The sequence below is a fragment of the Atractosteus spatula genome, chromosome 1 (assembly GCF_055471065.1).
Source record: "Atractosteus spatula isolate fAtrSpa1 chromosome 1, fAtrSpa1.hap1, whole genome shotgun sequence".
In the NCBI taxonomy this organism is placed as follows: Eukaryota; Metazoa; Chordata; class Actinopteri; order Semionotiformes; family Lepisosteidae; genus Atractosteus; species Atractosteus spatula.
The window spans coordinates 45367788-45381404 of NC_142706.1; the positions used below are offsets into that span (position 1 = coordinate 45367788).

At 36.9% G+C, this 13617-nt stretch overlaps 1 protein-coding gene across 2 annotated transcripts in view; it reads left to right on the top strand.

Moving 5' to 3' along the window:
• The window catches only part of maea (macrophage erythroblast attacher, E3 ubiquitin ligase), a 42944-nt gene that overhangs the window by 17802 nt on the left and 11525 nt on the right, over positions 1–13617 (top strand). Inside the window, exons 4-5 of one of the 2 annotated variants that reach the window (XM_088913002.1) lie at positions 8601–8723; positions 13490–13578. In XM_088913002.1, coding sequence (XP_088769128.1) covers positions 8601–8723; positions 13490–13578 — 212 coding nt within the window. The remainder of the gene's footprint in view (positions 1–8600; positions 8724–13489; positions 13579–13617) is intronic. The other variant, XM_088913012.1, reaches the window with a different exon arrangement.

Here is a 13617-nt window from a genome sequence, read left to right on the forward strand (position 1 = left end):
TTGCTTCTAAACATGTTTTACTATGTCACTGATTCAGATAACCTGACATTAATATGAAAAATTGCTCTAATTTGGGAGAAGAAAATTTTCGCTGTAATATTTGTTGAAAGCTTTTATCTGGAGCTACCAACTTGCAGCAATTGCATTATAGCCATCTTCTCTGCCAATTACAGCTAAATGTCTTGCAGAAAAAATAAGGGTAAAGCAGTAAAGGTCAGATTTGTATTCAGTAAAGTAAAATGATTGCTGGAAATTTAATGAATGTGAAATTTGCAGATGCAAGCATTGCAATCGAACAGAACCGTAATTAAGTTGCGCCATATTCACAGTGTAAGATTTGAAGTGATACAATGTAGTTGGGCTGGTGTCGGACAACTGAACAGCTGTTCAATTAAAAAATGGGGGGGGGGGGGAAGTTATTTAATAAATGGCAAGAAATCTGTAGTGTTGTGCCCTTTAAAGAATTATATAAACGCTTCTGAATTTAGAGCGAGATACATTTAGAAATAACTGAAGGCCTCTTGATCATTTTGGATTTGTTTACCTGCATTTCGGGATTTTCAAACTGAAACTGTCTGCAGAATGAGTGGGTTAAAAGGGTTGTCCTTAAAACATATATTTTGTATGTTAAGTTCTTATACAAAACTATTTAATTATTCTGCAGTGTATCTATTACCAGGTTTGTGACAATACAGTAAAAGTTTGAAGCAGACGTGGTGCTTGATATTCTGCAGTAGTGGTCTATTGCTTTAAGTCCTCCATTGTTTTTGGAAAGGTTCACTCCAGTGGGGGAACAGGTTTACTCCATCTTCCCTCAAATAATCTGCTGGCTCAGTCTGTTGTTTAAGATCGCCAGCAGCTGCATTCTGAACATGTTGACTTCATTCCGCTCTCTGCAGAGTCTTGGTCTCTCCTGCAACAAACCTGTTGTGCCCTGTCTGGTAACTGCATCCTCCCTGAAAAAGCAACTGTAAAAACATTGGGTCTGCTTCATCTACAGAGCTGATATACATCACTAATTATAAGTGGAAAACTAGTAGTGTGTGTTTTGAGGTGGGGGTAGAATTTGCTCTCACCACTAGTGACATAGAAGTGAATATTATTCATGGAGGACCCTGACTTAACCATAAATGATCATTCCCTTATATATTTTGCACACCATCTGGGTAATGTCCTGTTCTTAGTTCCACCTAAAGAAGCCTGAAGTAGTGGAACAGGAGGAGAGGGGTGAAAAGAACTAAAGAAAGAAGAGGCCTTGCACATTGTTTTTATAGCTTATTGAGATTTGCCAGTTCATGAGTAACACTTATGCAGGCCCAGAGGAGATATAAGGTTTTACTGCTGTCTGGCCACATAGATGAGATATCTTTGAAAGGGCTATTACTTAAGTGTAACATTCATGCCTTCCATCTTCGGATTTATTTTATAAATGAAGCAGCTGTTGTAGACAAAGCATTTGACATATTCAGTTTGGAATGATAAAAGTATTGTCCATAGAAATGCTAAGATTACATCTTTCTGTCAACAAAGATGCTTCCTTAGTGTGCATCTGTACTGGTCGCTTAAGTCTGAAATGGGTATGCTTCGTTAGTAAAATCTGCATTAGTTAAAAAAAATCAGATTAGCAGAATTTGTACGCAACGGCAGAACAGAATTAAAATATGGTCATCTCCATATTCCAATAGGTCAACGATGATAAGGTTCATTTAGAGGTTATTATCTCACAATTATGTCTGAGGCAGTTTTTTGCATGATAAAATGTATTCAGCATGTCATTAGCATCCAGAACAGAATTTAAAAAAAAACTAAAAGCACAAGTACTACGTCTCTCAGGACGTAACATCATGACATTTGGTCTCCTAATAATGAATTCCAGTCCTTTCATCTATGGGTTGTTAGCAGAAGCCTTCTTTGAATGAATGCATATTCTTTCCATTAAAATACTACTTTTCATTCATGACCTAACCCTTTTCTTGAAAGAACTATTTTCCTGTCAGGTAGGAAGAGTCAAAATCAAATTTTCAGATCACTGTTGTTTGTAAACCTTAAAGTGTATCACATACGGTCTCGATTCAATGTAGTATTGGTTTCTTAGTTAAGGAAGTTAGAAAAATAATGGATAAGTTCTCCATTTCAAAAGAATGTTAGCAGGTAGACTGGGGATTTCTGTAGCCTACAATATAGTAGCAAATTCAAGGAACGCAAATAACTATAGTATTGGAGAAAAATGAGTTTGCTGTGATTTATTTATTATTGATTCAGTCCTGAATAAGAGAGGATTGTGGCGTTTCCCATGAGAATGCAGAAACCCTTAATCGAGAGAAATGCTTTTTGAAAACTGCCAGAGGAGGTGATCTTCCTTTTCTTAATCCACAAATTTGTTAGAACAGAGTGGAGAGATGGTGGCGCTGAAGTTTAGCTGTACCCAAATGCCACTAATCATGTCGGCATTCTACAGTTTGGATATGCAGCACGCACAAGATGATTGCTGCTCTCTAAGCCTTAGGGGTCCTATGTTTTATATTAACAGTGGTAGTGTACTTACTGCTGTCTACAGTGGTCGTGAGACAGGATGGTGTGTGTTGCCACAGATTCTAAAAACAGTGAAGGGTGTCACCCACAAGATGTTTCATTTATACTATAGAAGTAGATAGACAATTTTTAAAATGACAAGTGTTTAGTGTATGCTGTATATCTTTGTTAAATGTGAAACTTGCAGCGTTTACTGATCCAAGGGCAGCTGTATTGGATAAGGTGGGCTGATTCTCAAGATAAAACAACTTGCAATGTACGACTCCATAAGACCAAGAGGCTGGGAAAAGAAATTCAAAAACGCTTTTAGAACCATTTCAAGAATTCCTGCACTTGCTCCTTCAAGTTCATGCAAAAGTTTTTTTTTTACGTTTGAAATATTCATTGAAGATATCGGCTTGCTTTCATGTTCTCTAAGCACCTGTCTGCTCGATATTTCTTGCAGCTTCTGGAGAAAAGCTTTTCAGATTCCTGCGATAGTCGTTTCTTTAGCTGTGTTTGAGACATTGCAAATGATGGAATCTTATTTGCAATGGAAGTCAGACTGCAGCTTCACCGATGCACAAAAGCAGAAGCCGTTGCCTAAATAGCCTTAGCAACACTTAGTGATGAATGGCATTAAATTGTTTTCGAATCCTGCTTCTTGCAATTTGTTAGAATCACGATTCCCAAGTGGAGAAATCGCACTTCAGTGAGAACTTGATTTTCAAGTACCAGAACAGTGTGCGATTTTCCTTGCAGTCATCCAGGTCCTCTTGTGTATTCTGTTGTCATGTCTGGAATGTGTTTTCTCCTCAAGCATTTATTTTAACCTTAAATCTGCTGAAATTAACTAATTCCCCTTCTCATTTTGAAATATGAAACCTTTTTTTCTGAAATGGCATGTGCAGAAAGGTACTTTCACTGGTCTGTTCTGTAACGCTGCATTCTTGAAAATCACTTCTTTCACTGAAGTATTGTCCTTGTAATTCGCTGTGTTAAATAAAGAGACTGCCTTCTGGTAATTAAAAAGAACAGAATTCTAAGAAGATTAGACACAATTGAAACATGTACTAGTAAAGCCCTTGAGCTAATTTTCACCATCCAGCCTTCCTTTTCTGAATCTACCCTAATATTATGACCAGTGACACCAAATGTTAGAGGACACTGCTAGAGCCAATTAATTATCGGCTGTGTGTTTTTGGATTGCTGCATGGTAAATTATTTTTAAAAACCTATCAGTTACACTTGTTAGTGAGTGCTGCATAAGCAAAATGCTTTAATCGTGTTTAAATCCCAAGGGGTTTTTGTTTTCCTCTAAAATAACTAGAGAATAACCTTCAAGCAAGAGTTGCTCTTTTACACTACTTTTGAGCCCTTTGGAAATATGTTAAACTCGGCGCTGTTTTTCAGGAACTGTTCTTGCACTGTTGTTGACATAATCCAAAATTAACTAGACTCAATGGTTTGAGACCACTACTGCAGCATGAATTTATATTACAATAATCTTTAAGTATTATTGTTCTTTTTCTGTCCAGACCTAGTCCATTAGATGTAATACAGACACTGACTTATGATGATAAGGAAACAAGTATGAAGAAACATACTATTAAAGATAAATGAATGTTGCAATTTGTCCTCTTCCAGCTATTTTTATCATTTTAAGAGGTTTTTTGGCATTATAAGGGACCTATAGTTTTGACACAATGACAAATGGTAGAAGTTCAAGTTTGTATTGAACACTTAAAGTGGAAATATGAGCGGTTCTTGCCTCTTTTCAAGTTGTCACATCTGGAATTTGACGTGCATCAGGAAAAAAGAGGCATTTGCTGAATCTGAATTCAATTATTTGAGGGATCAAACTTCAAGATTTAACGCATTATTTTACAGCGTCTTTTTTTCAGTTAAAAAAATCCCGAACCAGCTTTGTTCCTTCTCCTTTAGCATTTACAACATACAAATATTTTGTCTTGTAACAAACAAAAGTTTTTATCTCATTTTCAAGCTGAAAACCACATTGTAATTCCATCATTTTTCCCAGATTAAACAAAGTTTTAGTTCCCGATGCCCTTTGTTTTATTAGTTTCAAATCCCCTTCTTAAAAATTTCACATTGAGGTTCTCACAGGAAAGTCACTTTTTATGAGGAGTCATCCCAGTTTAGTTGAATATTAAAACATAAGATAGGCCACAGGCCATTAGGTCCATCAGCCTCATCTTGGTTTATTCATATATAGTTCTATACCAGTACTGGAGTTCTGGGTAGGGTTCAGGACTCCTGGCCAGAGGCTTGTGGCCTGAATTCTGATGGCATGTTGCTGTTATACCCCTGAGCAAAGAACATCTTTCTTAAAGCCTTCCTGTATAATTGGCTTTCATTGACAATAAGAATTTGTTGACTTATCGGGGTGAAAACTATTAAGATAATAACCTCTCTCCTGTGTAAACTACCGACCAGTACATCCATAGCATGATTTGTCTTGCTTCCTGTAATTTAATCCTTTTTACCGCATAATGAATTGGAAGGTTCTTTTTAAAGTGTCAGTTCTCTAATAAACCAATTTATGAATTTCCATTTTTCATTACATTTTCTATATAAAATTTACTTGACGTCTTTTGATCAGATTAGTCTTCCTTGAAAATGAAGTTCCAAGTTTGGGAACGAAAACTTTTAAAAGCTGAAATGTCAAGAAGGTTGTCTGCAGTTAATTGTATGCAGTCATTACAAACCATATAAAATGAAAAAATCATTCAAATAAAAAAAAACATCATAAATTTCATATTATGATGAAATGATTAACTACATTTGAAAATATTACCTCCAAAAAAACAATTGCTGTGAACACAATTCATTCTGCAGGTGCCTGACAGCCTCCACAACCAAGAGTAACACTACTGTTTGAGGTAGATACCGTATACTAGAGTGTCACATTTGAAGGAGATGTTTTTCAGTAACTTAGTTCCGCATTTAACGGTATGTGAACATTGTTTGGATATATTGAATTTCTCAGTGAAAGGATTTAATGAATTTAGACATCTGAATTGTAATCTGATAAAATTCTGTGGCTTTGCACGTTCATGTGGAACATAAGCTTATCTAGTGCTAAATTTTCCTCTGTTGTCGAGTACAAGCCTTTACCAGCAGGACATGTTTCTGAAAGATGTCAAATCAAAGCCTCTTTTTTTTTTTGTAGCAGTTCAGTGTGTTGAAAACATGCCAGTTATTATCTACTGGTATTACATAGGAATGTTTTCATGAAGACATTTCATAACAAGAAGTGGCTTTGGCCTTTTTAGGAATTCTTAATTCTTTCACAGCATTCCGTTACACATATTCCTAACGACTTTAAGGCCAGATTGGATTCCTTGTCATCATTCATCCGTTTTCTAACCGTTTCTTCCAATTCAGGGCTGTGGGAGGAGCTTTTCCTGTCCAGCCACGGGTACAAGGCATGGTACATCGTGGATGAGACGCTAGTCCATACTTGCATCAGGGCCAGTTTGCCACATGATCAATTAAACTAAAAGTATGTTTTTGGACTGGGGGAGAAAACTGGAGTACCTAGAGGAAACCCACATGAACACAGGGAGAATACAAGAACTCCACACTGATGGCACTCCAGGTCTGGAATTGAACCCAGGAGCCCAGTACAGTTGCAGTGCCATATTAATCCTAATTGTGCGTGGGAGTAATAAGATTTGGGATGGGCACAGGACCAAGGGAGTGAGTTTCCACCTTTTCTCATTGCTTTGGTCATGAGGTTACCTGCTTGTTTTGCAAGCTGGCATTCAGGGTTTTATTTCTGGTTGAACCTGCCTTTTCCCCTGGAGCGTTACTGTATGAAACAGGTGTTTCAGTTATTTTGATTTTGTTGTTGCATTTTAAAACTAAGTATAATTCTTCAAAAGCAGCAGTTGTGCAGTTCAGCACATTGTGATAAAGTGTTGGTAGACCATAATGAGGTAGCTTTAATGTTAATTGAGAAAAAACAGGCTAATGAAAAAAAAAAATGGTATGTTCTCTTTACTATGCATGTTATTCCGAGCCTTTGGGCATTTAATTTTATTTATGTGCCGTTTTCCAGTTCAGTGTCTCAATGGTGACTTGCTGCTGCATGTTTGAGAGCCTTCTGTTTTGTGATTGTGTGATACGTTTCAGATTTATTTTTGAAAAATGCCATTAGAATCACATCTCTTAGAAAATAATTACCTTGTTTGGCAGAGAGTTAGTGTGGATAATAACTGCGAATAAACAATTACAGCCCAGTGCTTGGGCCAAGGTGACACACAGCCTTTCAAGTGAATCATTTTCCCCTTTTTCAATTAGCACACTTGATATCTGGCCTATAACATATTGGAACCTTGTGAGCTCTCCAGCGATCTTTTGGCTTTGGTTTATTGGGTTTTTTTTCCTTGTTGTCCATGATGCAGCTAGCATTTTATTAACGGATTGATGAAAGCTGTTACTAGGCTTTTTTTTATTTTCCTTCGCCCTTCCTGTTTGGCCGTTTGAGATTTCAGGGCTGTCAAGCGTGGACATGCCTTTCTGTTAACACAAAGGAAAGGGCTTGTGTGGTAGCCAAATCAATTTTAAACAACTCTGGCACCTTGATGAAGAAGAAAGTAGGGTAAAATGTTTCCGCAGGGGTTGCAAAGAGTGTATAATGGGACAAGTCTTAAACTGAGAGTGACGTGCCTTCAGGGTGGTGAAGTTTTAATATTTGCTTCATCTGTTTTGGTTTTTTTTTTCCTTTTGGAGCATCTGGAGTTAAATATTTGCTCTTTCGGTTCCTGCACAACCCAGTTGCATCCAAATTCACAATGCACTGGTGCCAACTTTTTAATATTGATGCCAGAGGCAGGGCATCTTCTGTGCTCATATTCTGGAGTAAATGCTGGAGCCGCGGTTGGTCCCTTCAGACCTCCTGAATAAATGTGCTGTTGCTCTTTGTTTGCTGCGCTTCCCCATAAATATGGGTTTCTCTAGATTAGAGTGCTTGGACTCCAGTTATTCTGTCTCCTGCTGAGTGTATTGTGCTAGATTTACACAGTGGGAGTTAGTGGGATGTAAGGAGAATGTAAGGAGAATGCTGATTACTGCAGTTAGATTTTTTGTTTTCTCATTGTTTCTCCCTGTTCTGCTTTGACATCTATACATATTCATCCTGTGCTTATTTTAGCCTGGGTATTTATCATACATTTGCAGTTCCCTGTTTTTTTCCCCAATAATTCTGATTTGCACCAAATTTTGCTTCTGAAGTTGGTAAAACTGGAATCAACAAGAAAACAAGAGTGCCTATTAAGGTGAGGATATTAGTGTTCATGAGAGGGCTAAAGCTTGTACAACCAGTGTTTTGCATAGGCACTGAAAGTTTATTCTCAGTTGCTTGCAGTCTTTTGTATGTCGGTACAAGCGAAGGACCTGCCAAGAAACTAAGCTGTCCAGTAAATCATACTCCGATTATAATTTTATGAGACGGCATTCTCCTCTGTAGCGGTCTTTAAACTGTTGTAGAGTTGTGTGTAGATATGTGAATACACATAAATAATTACTGATAAACTGAGGTGAAGTTTTTTTTTTACTGCATTGTAAATGTAATGTGTATTTTCTTTTGCAGGAATCTTAACTCATCAGCCGAATTTCCTGTAATTAAGGAAGTGTCAGACTGAGTTATAGGTGGCTTTGGCTCTTTGATGTCTGTTTAGTCTATACCAATTTACGTTTCATGTGAACAGATATTTTGGTTCCCTTTGCTTGGTAATTTAAGACAAGATTGGACACCGCGTTTTTCTTTGCTGACCACATGTCTAAGCTCATTCCAGCCTTATGTGCTTTTTTTTCCAGTGTTTTCTAGTCACATGGCTGGAAGTTCTTCTAACAACAAAGTTTAATGAAACCACCATCATCCAAAGTGTGCATATTAAGAGGCCAAAAGCTTGGCTGAAAGTTTTCTTCACCTGGACATTTTGGTCTTTGGAGTGTTCTGAGGTTCCCCACTTGCAATATTGATTGCACTCACAGACCCCTTTCCCCTATTTTGGCATGTTTTGCATGTATGGGGAACTTACACTTTCTTATCCTTTTTTCAGGATCTAGTAAACATTGAGATGTTTCTCACAGCCAAGGAGGTAGAGGAATCTCTGGAAAGACAGGAAACAGCCACCTGTTTGGCGTGGTGCCACGACAATAAATCAAGACTCCGAAAAATGAAGGTAAAAGCTTTTTATTAGAAGATCAAGTATATCTAAAACAGTACCCCCTACTGTGTTCATATATGGTAACACAGTCAGTTGTTTATTTATTTGCTTTTATAATCCTTTTTATGCTTCTTAATTTGAAGTTCAGATTATACTTCTGGATTATATTAATTTCAAAATATGAAACTAGGAAATGGTCTGGTTTTTAATTTTTTTTTATTTTGCTTATTTAGAGAGCTCAAAGGACCACAGGTAAAATGGTGTTCCCATAACAGTAATTGGCAATGAGAAAATTCAAAAGTGTTGATTACTTGTAATGAGCAGGGAGACACTGTGTATTAACTGTGTTCACAGGACTTAGTTCTGTGGTCTATTCAAGAGCAAGCAGCATGATTGATTCCAAAATTCATGTGATAAGTCAGAATATGTTTCTTTAAATGATTGCATCAATGAATAGATATCCTGTAAATGTGCAGATCCTTACGAATTTACATGTTTAATTTAAAACTGCACTCAGTTGCAAGATGTCAGCTTGTGTTGTCCGGTTAAAGGGAAACTGCAAAGCTATTTTTATATTTCAGGGTTAGAGAGAATCAGCACTGATGAGCGCATTACAAACCACAATAAAAGTAAAATGTACACAGTGACTTGTAAAACCTTCAATTTATATAACAAAATAGATAGAATTTCCAGGTGTGCACAGTATCATGTTCTGTGGTTCAGAACAAGGCAACAAGACTTCTGATGTGTTGCGGCCTTATTGCATTGTAAACAAGCAGGCTTGTAAATACATCTCTTTTAATCCAATAGAAATATTGGTGTTGAATTTGAGACAGTTCTGCTGACAAATACTTGTTAACTCTGCATACAGATCACATTGGAACTTTCTGTGAAATGTTGGTTTCACAACCTGTACTTATGTGCTCGTACATCGCATTACGTTAGTCATTACAGTGACTAGTGAGCAGGAAGGGCTGCTTCATGTCACAATTTGTGCCAACTCTCACCCTCATCGTTGGTGAGTCCTGGCATTTGTGACAATATGGAGACTTACAGTACTTTCAGGCTTAATTCAGAATTTGTATAAAAAGTTTATATCACCAATGGATTTATTTTGTTATCGAGATTTAATAACAGGCTTGAGAAATTGGGACTGCTGTTCCCCTTTAAAGAAGAGGGCTTCAGTTAAATGCAAGCACAAGTAAAAAAATATTAAAAAGGCCAAAAGAAGATGAAAGGACTATTGCAATGGTGGCTAAAATAAGTCTTTTGTGTACTACAGCAGCAAAATAATTATAAAGGATGAAGTAAAATATGTCTGGGACAATAATCGGGAAACGTATCGATTTATACAAGGGAAGTGTCCAAAGTACTAAATGAGTATTTCATTCAGGTGTTCTCTAAGGACAGAGTCGGCTACATGCCTTAGGCAGTGGATAGACACTATTAAATAGAATCAGCATAGAAGAGGCAGGACTGATTTGAGTACTAGGAAGCACCAAGAAATCCCCAGGGCCTGATGGTTTCTTACTAATTGTACTCAAGGAAACAGTTGTTGTGCAGAAACCATTGACACTGAAAGAGGTAGTAGCCATGGGTTGGAAAATTGCTAATGTAGTGCCCATCCATAAGAAGGTGGAGAAAACTGAGCTACATAATTTTAGTGTTGCATGTAATGTAATTCAAACAATTATTAGAACTAAACTAGAGGATCACTTATGGAAAACGGATACTGGGGAATAGTCAGCATGGATTTAGAATACATAAGTCTTGCTTAATCAAGTTGTTAAAGTTCTATGGACAAGCAACAGCAGTAAGGAATAGCCATAGAGCATATGATAAGGTGTATCAAAAGCATTCTGAAACTCTAAATACAGTTCCTCATGAAATATTTCATTCCTATTAATGTTGTAATTACTGGAGTACCACAAGGAACTGTATTTGGACCACAGTTCTTCCCAATTTAAATTACCTAGATTCTGTTACAGTAGTAAACTATTCAATGTTTTCATTAGATATCAAATTAGGATGATTAGCTAACAATGTAGAGGCAGTAAATAAAACTAAAAAAAGATTTAGATAAAGGCAGGAAAAACACCTGTCAAATGAAGACAGGTGTGGGATTTTTGCATGCAGGTTGCAAAAACAAACTACACATTTAAAACCGGAAATGATGTGCTAGAAGAGACTTGGGTGTTTGTTAACATGTCATTTATTAGGTATGTGGGGCTTTTTTATAGTCAAAAGTAGAGTACTAATATCGAGGGATGTTGCGTTAAAATTCTATAATGAACTAGTTTGACCTCATTTAGAAAATTGCTTATATTTTTGGTTACAATGTTCCAAGAAAGATATTGCTACTCTGGAATAATTTCAGAGAAGAGCAACCAGATGCATTTTGGGACTTAAGGGAATGTCTTACACTAACAAGCAGAACAATGAAGATTACAAAGAGAACTGATACAGGTATTCAGAATCTTCAAAGACTTTGACATAGCCAACCCAACAATGGAACAGAGAAACGGTGAACCAGAGAACAGAAGAGGAAACTACATAGAAGTGCATTTCAATCTGAAAACAGGGGACCCGAAGGCTTACGAGAGCCACCCAGCTATGTTATTGAAGCAGACACCCTGGCTTCTATCAAGAAAGGGCAGGATATGGTCCTTGGATCAGTTAATTAGCTAGTGCTGTCATTAGGTGCTGGATAAACACCTTTCTCCAAAGGCTGCAAGTGACACGAGATGGACAGCAAATTCACCACAAATACAAGCTGACAATTTGAAACTGAGTGCAGCTGACTTAAATTTATAAAATGACCTCATGTATGTAATGAATAGGAAAATTATAGCACATTTATTTAATTAGTTGTAGAAATGGGGTCATGTTTCTTACATTGTTCTGCTTCTTTCAAAAATGTAAAGTTTCTAAAAGGGTAATACATTTTGAGTTCATTACTAGGAGTTTGATTTCAGAGGAAGACTTCAACAAATTTGTCTTATTATGTTAAAGAAGGTGTACAAACATTTTGGGTGCCTGTGTGACGGAGCAAACCGAGTTGAGTTGAGAGCAGTTGATTCTCAATCCTGGTTCTGGAGGGACCCCTGTCTCTTCTAGCTTTTGTTCCAGCTGAGTTCTTAATCACTGGGGGTATTGATTCCTGTAATTGAACTTCCTGCTTGGTTAGACCTTTTAAAGACTTTTTTAATTTTCTGCACAACAGCGTTTAGTTTCAAAAACATTCTGCTGCAGCAATGGATTTTAGCACACTGGAATTCATTCTTTCAGTCCTCAACTTGGCTTCGTGGCAAGCTCTTATTTCTGTCTTAACTCTTCATAGGTGATCAAACACAAGTTGAAATGATGTATCAAACACCCCCCCAAAAAAACTTTTTTGCAACACAGCAATTAATGGGATTTCATCCTTGAATAAGGGTAGGTGGAAAACCCAGACAGGGTTTGAGAGCTAATTACTAATCCCATTCAACTTCTTAAGAATTATAATTGGAGTAATTGACGTGTCGTTGACTAAGAGCTCATTTGGAATGTAAACCATAAGAGACAGGAGATGGGTTGAGAACCATTTATCTTGAATATAACAATTCAGTTTTTCTAGGAAAATATATTCCTGTTCCAGGAGGAAAAAAAACAACTTACCTGTTCTTGATTTGAATACAATGCAAGTGTGGGGAAACATTGTTGAGATAATTATGAATTGCTGTGATTTATCACAGCTGATTCTAATGTTTTAAAGTAATAAGAATGAGGATTAGAACACTGCCCAATCAAATGTCAGAAAATGTTGTGTGTTAAATGATCATATTTATTTTTTCAATTTCTAACTTTACGGATTTTAGAATTTAATGTGAAGCCCTTTTTAAAAAAAATACCTGAAAGCCATTTCTGTCTAAACCACTTTCCTACAATTTGGAATCCTGTTTCAGCAGTGAAAGTTGCTGCTGAAACATTTTTTTTTATGAGAGTACGAGCCCTGGCTATTATCCCCTCACTAAGCTGTGGAGTCTGTAAAGCAAGGTTTTAAATTGCAGTTTTCTTTAAGCAATTCTGTCAAAGATTGCATAAGACAAATGTGTTCCTGATCCCCTCCGTTTTGCATCATATTATTTTTACTTTACCTTTAATCATAAGCACATTTTCTAGCCTAGGATGCAATACTCATGTGTTTAAGAATCACTTTTTCCTCAAGCCAAATACTGAGACACTTGAGAAATGAGGCCCGAGATTCAAAATGAACATTAAATAGGCTATAGTTATCTTGTTCTTTAGGATTTGGCTGTGACATCTCATCTTGTGTAATTTTTTGACAAAACTTAAAATCAGATGTTCTACATGAGCAAAAGGGATTTTTTTGCCTGTCAAGTTTGAAAACAAGCTGCCAGATCAGAGAAGTAATTTGGCTGTGTTTGATATAAGATCTGTATTTACACAGCTTTTCCTTCAGCTGATTGGTAGTGATAAAATTGCTGATACAGTGGATCAGTACATGGCATTGATCCAAAATTGAAGCAGGAAGGAAAGGTGAAATGATTTCTCTTCTCTTTAATAGATTAAAGAGTTAATGACACAGAACAAATAATTAAGTTTGGCAGTGTGTTGTATTCCTGAAGTGTTTCAGTATATATTTGTAAGCGGAGTTAAAAAGGTTCACTCTGTTCCTTGCTTTATTTTGATTCCACGCCTGAGTGAGGAGGACGATCATGGGAAGTGACAGTACTCTCTCCATATTCTTACTTTGCGTATGTATGTGGTTGCATATATAGTTTTCCTTCCAGAGCTGTCTGGAGTTCAGCCTCCGAATTCAAGAGTTCATCGAGCTTATCCGCCAGAATAAAAGGATGGACGCAGTCAGGTATGACATACAGTTCTTCACTTATAAATGTAAATACCA